The 7,762-nt window shown below is 38.3% G+C and overlaps 1 protein-coding gene across 2 annotated transcripts in view; it reads right to left on the bottom strand.

The window, feature by feature from the left end:
* Positions 1–5,738: 5,738 nt before the first annotated feature.
* LOC311000282 (enhancer of polycomb homolog 1-like) overlaps positions 5,739–7,762 on the bottom strand; it is a 43,485-nt gene continuing 41,461 nt past the window's right edge. The window contains exon 14 of one of the 2 annotated variants that reach the window (XM_083990957.1): positions 5,739–6,719. In XM_083990957.1, the coding sequence (XP_083847083.1) occupies positions 6,647–6,719 (73 nt within the window). In that variant the 3' untranslated portion in view covers positions 5,739–6,646. The remainder of the gene's footprint in view (positions 6,720–7,762) is intronic. The other variant, XM_083990958.1, reaches the window with a different exon arrangement.

Below are 7,762 nucleotides of genomic sequence, written 5' to 3'. Positions count from 1 at the left end.
ACTGATCAGACTGTTTATCTAAATGTGCAGTTGTTCCTACTAAAGACTTAAAAACTGCTTATAATGTTCATGTTTCCCTTTCGTTTGTTTCCTTTACCTTTCCTCAGGAGCACATTGAATGTAGCCGAGTAGTAGCCGATACTGAGACATAACAAAACACCAGTGTTAAGCTTTTATATGTGTACAGCTCCTGTCTTTGCTGCAGGACAAAGAAAGAAGATCCTTATACCTTCAACCTTAAGGCTTTTTTTATTCTTCTGCAAATGCAAACTATTAAAATATTGAAAAGAAGAGCAAACAGCTCAACAAAAAAACAGGAACATCTGGAAGTGACGCATGATGTAGATTTCAATGATAAAAGTGGAAGTTTCAGTTTATTCTGCTTCAGCTGTAGATTCACAATAATTAAGAGCTTTATAGATAAATAAAAACCTAATAAAGTTGTTTTTTCACATCACAAGTGCTGCTGGAGCTCCTTTGAACATTTTCCACTGTAGATAAATAAAAACCCACAGTGCCTGTATATTTATATAAGACGAGATGTTCGGTGTCTGTCAGTGAATGTAAACACTCTTCTCTTTTTCGCTTTTCTTTTGGATGTAAACTTCTCCGGCTTCTCTCACCTCGCTAAAAACATTTTACACTTTTTCTTCTCTTTCTCCTTTTTTTTTTTTTTTGCAGGAACAAGCAATTATACAGACAAAGATCCAAATGTGATCCACTCCCTCTCTCTGTCTCTCTGTGGGAGTCAGACTCGTTTATTTTCCTGCTCTTATCGACTTTCCTCTTTTCCGCCTCTAAAACGCACAATTTACATTTAGATGTCGTCTCTTATCCGACCCAGCCGCTGTTTACCTCGGTGAAGAAGAGCCACAGGTAAACAGGTAAACAGCCTCTGTGTTTGATTCCTGAACGTCTGTTTAATGGAGTTTCATAAAGTTTCCTGTTTTAACCAGGGCCGTTGCTAGGAATTCTGGGCCCCCTTAAAAAATACTAAAGTGGGCCCCTCCCCCTAACTTTTCCTTTTTTTTTCTTAGACTACGTATGTATTATCGTTTTTTATTTAGCCTTCTTTGTTTTGATGCTAATGCAGCATTACACTGCAAAAACTCAAGTATCTTAGCAAGAATATTTGTCTTATTTCTAGTCAAAATGTAATTTCTAGTCAAAACAAATCTCATTATGCTTAAAATAAGACACATCATATTAAAAGCAGCTTGTTTTTAGACACTTTTTACTTCTTTCAAGCAGATTTTCACTTGGAATAAGTAGAAAAAATCTGATAGTGGAGCAAGTTTTTCTTCCTTATTACAAGCACAAAAAACTTACTTTCACTGGCAGATTTTTCTATCTATTGTGAATTTAAGTGAAAATTATCTAAAAACAAGTTAATTTTTAGGTAATGAGTCTTATTTTAAGTGAAAAGAGATTAGTTTTGACTAGAAATGAGACATTTGGACAAGAAATAAGACAAATATTCTTGGAAAGATGTTGAGTTTTTACAGTGTACTATGAGTATTAGTCAGGGTCTTACGCAGAACAATTCAGTCATACAAAGATTAGACTACTGGGGTTTTTTATGGGCCCCACTGGGCGCTGGGCCCCTGGAATTATCACCACCTTTCTCCCCTATACAACGGCCCTGGTTTTAACCTGAATTATCTTGATGTCAGCCACGTCTGCATTTCAAAGGAAACTGAAAGATGTTTGATTACTGAACTTGGAGGTCGTTGGTCATCGACAGAAAGGTCACATGACCTCCGTTTGTCCAGACCAGAAGAGTCAAACTCATTTCAGTTCAGTTCAGTCCAGTAAAACAACCTATAAATAAAGAGAACTCCAAATTCTTCCCTTTGTTTTGGTGCAAAGAAGCACAAGGACATTAATAAGATGTTTACTACAGTTAACAAACGGATTGGACCCGCTGATGTGTCGGTTTTGGCCTGTGGAAGCTTCATATTTTGTAGACAGAAGCATCGATGTGCGTGTAAATATATTTTAATACGACTTCTCCCTGCTGCTTCCCCCCAACTGTGAAAAATATTTGATATTTCTTCTGATACAGTCTCTCCTTTTTACGCTTTTACCTCTCGACTCCTCTCACAGACGGACGACAGAGTGTGAAGAACAAACAAAAAAAATGCACCGACACTACTCGCACAAAAAAAAGTAATGGATATTTGGGCTTTGGGATGAAATTGGTGGAATTTAAAAGTCAAATCTAAATTACAAACTAATGCATTCAGGGAGGAGATAGGCTATAAGGTTCCCTAAACCGGTACAAACACTCATTCGTCCCTCATGAACAAGCAAACTTTGCACAGCTCAGGATAAACCAAGGTTTCTTTGCACATTGTTTTTCCTGTATGTTTTTATTGTGTTTGCACTGATTTTTTTTACACCGTTTCTCATGTTTCATGTGTATTTATTGTCTTGTGGCTGTGTTTCTTTTTGTGTCGTCTATGCAGCAGTAGCTACTCTGCATCCAAATCAAATCTCTCCCAAGGAAGACGAATAAAGAATCTTGACTAGATTTGACTTGACACCTGTAAATAGGTGATGCCACAGAGTGATATTACATCATGAAAGTAGGGCATTTAAAGGGACATTGTGTAACTTCTCCTGTTATTTATACATGAAAATCGATTATTTCATTCAAAAGTCTGTTTTTCATTAAAGCAGAAGTAAGTGATCCGGTCGTTTTGGCTAATGCTGCGTTCCAGGCAGGCTTTTGAAACCGTAAATTACAGCTTCAAGTCACAACTTACGACTTTGTAGCGTTCCAGGCAACCCACTCGTGTTTTTCCGACCTGTTTTACCTGTGAAAGTCACTATAACGGCCACTCGTAACTTCCGACCCGTGAACTCCTACCAGATCGAACTGGTATGACTTCACAGGTCGGAAAAACACGAGTTACGAGTTGCCTTGAACGCACCATAACAGTCCTCGTCCCTACGTCACCACATTCACACGCATCCCTTGGCTGCACACACAGCCCTTCATGCCGTTCTCTCTCCTCATTAGATAAAACTTGTAGGATACGATAAATGTTTTCTCCTCGGCTCAGAGCAGAGCAGAGTGACTGACAGACCCGTGTTTCAGACCAAACACTCTATGTAAGTGATTGCTGTCGGAAGATATAACTATTTAAGACTTATATTAACACAAATATATCACTTACTTCTGCTTTAATCAGTAATCCCCCCATCAACAAAGTGAAGTGTTCCTTTCAGCTCTGAATTAGCCGTTCATATCATTCATATCTACATGGAGCGGGTAAGCTCGGTGCTGGCTGCCATGTGGTGTCTCCATGTTTTTTGTTGAGTTGCTTGCGATATACAACCACAACGCTAGATGGGAGGAATTCCTACACAATGTACCTTTAAGTCTAAAGTATGGGATGGTCATTTCTTCATCTCAAACATTTTATTGAAACAAAATCTAACAACAGTGGTGGGTATACCGCAACAAAACTTGTCAAGAAGTTGTCGTGTCTCTGTCTCGGACTCTCTGAGCTCAGTGGACACTTCCCACTGACAACATCCCATCGTCTGAAGCCTCCACATGGTCCAGGTAACTGCTGATGGGTTGTTAAACAGCAGGATGAAGACGACTGATTCAATACAAACTGACACTGAACCAGAACATTTTATGGTGGATTCATGGATCAGACACTTTGTTAGAGAACAGCATGTTGTGTTATAACTAAGGACTGAAACATTGAACAGTTCGACATAGGTGCTTTCTGAAATAATATCCCTAAACTTTTTGTTTTACTCCTTGGCTTTTAATACAGCATAAAGAGTTGTGTGGTCTCTGTTGGTCTTTTATTGTATTTTTTATATATTTCTCAGTGATTTATCTGATCGTATGTTTTTCTTATAGCTTTTATTTTACTGTATTTTAACTTTCTTTATTTTACAGTTTTGTATCTGTTGTGCAGCACTTTGGTAACCTTGTTGTTTTTAAGATGTGCTATACATATAAAGTGGATTGGATTGGATTGGAGTAGTGTACTGTACGTCCATCTGACCGGAGCTTCGACATGGCGGCCACAGGTTCGCCACTCCTATTGAAAGTAGATAACACTCCCTCTCGTCACTCATTTTATTCTTAAACTGACTTTAAAAAGACAGAAGTTTGTATAATATTCTCCATGAGGTGAACACATGAACTCTTCTAGCAGGTGTAGATCAAAGATAATCAGCTCTCCAATACGTTTTCCACAGGACGAGACTCATGACGATGCCTTAGTCGTTAAATATCAAAATGAGAGCGTTGATTTGCAGCTGTTTTTTTTTTCTTTCTTCCCCCCAGGATTCATGTGATTGTTAAATGATGAAGTTCAGTTTGTGGAGTCGAAGCTGCAGCTGAACCTACGACAGACAAACTGAACCCCACACACACACACACACACGACTGTGCTGCATTCAAGGTCATACACAAAAAAGACGACAAAGAACGAGACGTGCTGGTCAAAAACACATAATGCCCTGGATTTTTATTTCATTTTGTGACAGTTTCAAGAGGATTCTTAGTCTTTCCCATGAGAGTGTGTGTGTGTGTGGATATATATATATGTGTGTATGTGTGTGCATATGTTTTTGAATGTGTGTGTGTGTGGTGGAAGAGACTACAAAAAGAAAACAAAACAAAAACTCATGAATCAACTGGGCCACTGGAATGGGCATTGGGATTGTGGTACAGACAAAGAAAAACTACAAGTAGCCTTGTTCAGTACCAAACTCTTCACAGAAGAGACCGATTTTTTTTTCTTAAACTTGTTTTTTTGTTGTTGTTTTTTTTTAAGGTTTTTTAAATATTTTTTCCCAAATGAAGGCACCCGATAACTTTGTGGTTCATGGCCTTTCAGCCTTCTGGAGAGTTTTTAAAAGTAGAGAAAATGATCTTTATTTCATTGTTTTTTTCTTCTTCTTCTTTTTCTTCAATTAATACATGTTTTCTTCTTATTATGTAGAAGCTGGAATGATAATAAATGTCAGTTACTGCATTTTTTTTTTTTTTGTAAAACTCCCTTATATTTTCTGTGTTTTCTTTTTTTATCTTTAGATCAACAAGTAACAAAAGAATGAAGTCTTTTGTGAGGAAATTTAAAATTAAAAAAGTGGGCGATACAAAAATATTTATTTAAAAAAAAAACAATGATAAGGGGAGGAGGAGGTGGTGGTGGTGGTGGTGTGTTCGGAGGGGGGGGATTATTTATCTTTTTTAGAGAAAACAAAACAAAAAATAAAGGAAATGAAGCCCTCTGGTGTGAAAAACCAGATGGCGAAATCATACAAAAAGCAGCATCAATCAATAAAAAAAACAAAATTATTTAGTGCTTAGATAAGTCAGAAGCAGCAAAGTCTTCTGGGAAAGAGTCGTCATCCCCATTGTTTTGTTACTTGTCTCAGGAATAATAATAATAATAATATACGTATGGAAGAGCTCTGTGGAAACTGATTCACCCACTGACAAACTGATGCTTCCAGAAAACTAATTCACACCTGTCGTCATCATCATCATCATTTGCTTCGTCTTCTACTATTACTGCCCTGCTGCGCCTCAATCTGTATAAAAAAGCATGTCGCCACGGGAACATCCTCCACCGCACGGCCATGTTCACAACCCCCCCCCCCCCGAAAGAAAAGAAATTGAAAATAAAAAAAAATACAGAGTTGTGTTTTTTTTCTTTCTTTTCAATCTAGCTAAACACCGACTACAGCACAGGGAACCGGTGAGGGGTACAGTGTATAAAAAAATAATCATAAATTTTTTTTAAAAATAAAATAATCAGGAACGGGAATAAAAAAAAAAAAAAAAAAAAAAAAAGGAAAAACAAACCCCTTTTGTAAACACGGCACAATAAATAGATCAAACAGCAGGTTCCGCACCATGCATGTGATGACATACATTTTTTTTCTTCTCACACCTCACACTCGCACCAGTTGCAGTTTGTCGTTTTCTCTTTTTAATTTTGATTTTTTTTTTCTCTCGTTTTTTTTTTTTTTCTTCTTCAATATCTCGAGTGCAAAACATCACAAATGAACAATTCTGTATTCAAGTAATGTTATATACAAGAACAGGGAGGGGGGGAAGGGTGGGTGGGGTGGGGTTGGTGTGTAGAGGGGGAGGGGGGGGGAGGGGAGGGGAGGGAGGGAGGGGGAGGTATTACAAATATGCAGTACTGTACATATAATTGCCATATTAAGAATTTACAGACGATCTCTTATTAACAGTAACAAATAGGGGGGAGAAATAGGAAATAGGTGTTTGTGTGTGTGTGTGTCTGTCTGTGTGTGTGTAAGGGTGGGGGGAGGGAAAGGGAGAAAGAGAAAAAAAAAAAGAAAAAGAAAAAAAAAAATTGTACGAGACGAGCATTGCAATTAAGTCCCAAAACAGTTGCCATGGAAACCCAGCCTTGCCATGCTCATTCTGCTGCCACCACTTTGCATTCATGACTAACAAATGATGCATAGCACCTAAAAAAAAAATTATAATTATAAAATAACAACAACAATAACAGTAACAACAACAACAACAACGACAATAGCAACAACAACGGAAACAAAAAACAAAAAACAACCCCCCGACAACAGAAGGAGTCACGTTTCCTGTCCCTCCGCGCTGCGTTCAAGGGGGCTACGTAACCTCCATGGCCACTGTGTTCTCTGATAGACTGTTCAGTGCTGGCTTGTCTTGTTCGTGATTCTCCCTGAGGACGAAGACACAAGAGTCAGACAGAAAGAAAATACAACACAACATACACACAACATAACAACCAGGTTCGTTACCTTTAATTGTCGGTGCAAGATGTTTTTTAGAACGGCGGAGCAGAGCCGTGAGCTGCTCAGAGCTACGCTATACGGAGGCTCATTATGGGATTTCTTGGTTTCCCTCATCATCAAACTCATCAAATACACAATCCAACAACTCCACAACGCTCTGGTGGACAAGTTGTGACCTGCACATTCACCACGCTATGAGATAATAACACAACGTTACCACACAGAGTTGTTTTAGAGGGAAATATAGAGACTGTTGATGAAAAACTGTCCCTGAAGGCAACGTGCATCAGCGGTTTTGCATGAATTTCCCTCTAAAACAACTCTGTGTGGTAACGTTGTGTTATTATCTCATAGCGTGGTGAATGTGCAGGTCACAACTTGTCCACCAGAGCGTTGTGGAGTTGTTGGATTGTGTATTTGATGAGTTTGATGAGGGAAACCAAGAAATCCCACAATGAGCCTCCGTAGCGTAGCTCTGAGCAGCTCACGGCTCTGCTCCGCCGTTCTAAAAACAGCTTGCACCGACAATTAAAGGTAACGAACCTACTGCTATGACTATAGGGGTTATGGCAATGGTCAAATCTGCCAAAATGTTGAACTATCCCTTTAAACTTAAAAAGGGTGTTTGATTTTACGCATGTTTTTGATCGGTCAGTGAAGTCAACAGAAAAAGACTGAGGCTGTGGATGTTTATACAGAGACTGAGGATCTCTACATGATGACTCAAATATAACTTTCTGTTATTTTATACTTTTATTCCACTTTGACTGGTGTCATAAAAAGATTTTACAAAACAAATCAAATCTTATCAGTGCAAACAGGGATGTTTGTGTTACTACGGCATGTCGCACATTTCTTATTTCACTGGTTAAACTTCCCTAGTTTCTTCATTTTCCTCTATTTTGTCATCTTCTCTTCACTGTTTTACTTTATACTGTCTTCTGTTATTTTATAATAACTACAAAAAAAA

Source organism: Trachurus trachurus, assembly GCF_905171665.1.
Source record: "Trachurus trachurus genome assembly, chromosome: 17".
Classification (NCBI taxonomy): Eukaryota; Metazoa; Chordata; class Actinopteri; order Carangiformes; family Carangidae; genus Trachurus; species Trachurus trachurus.
The sequence above is the reverse complement of the archived record's forward strand: the minus strand, read 5'-3'. Positions and strand labels throughout refer to the sequence as shown.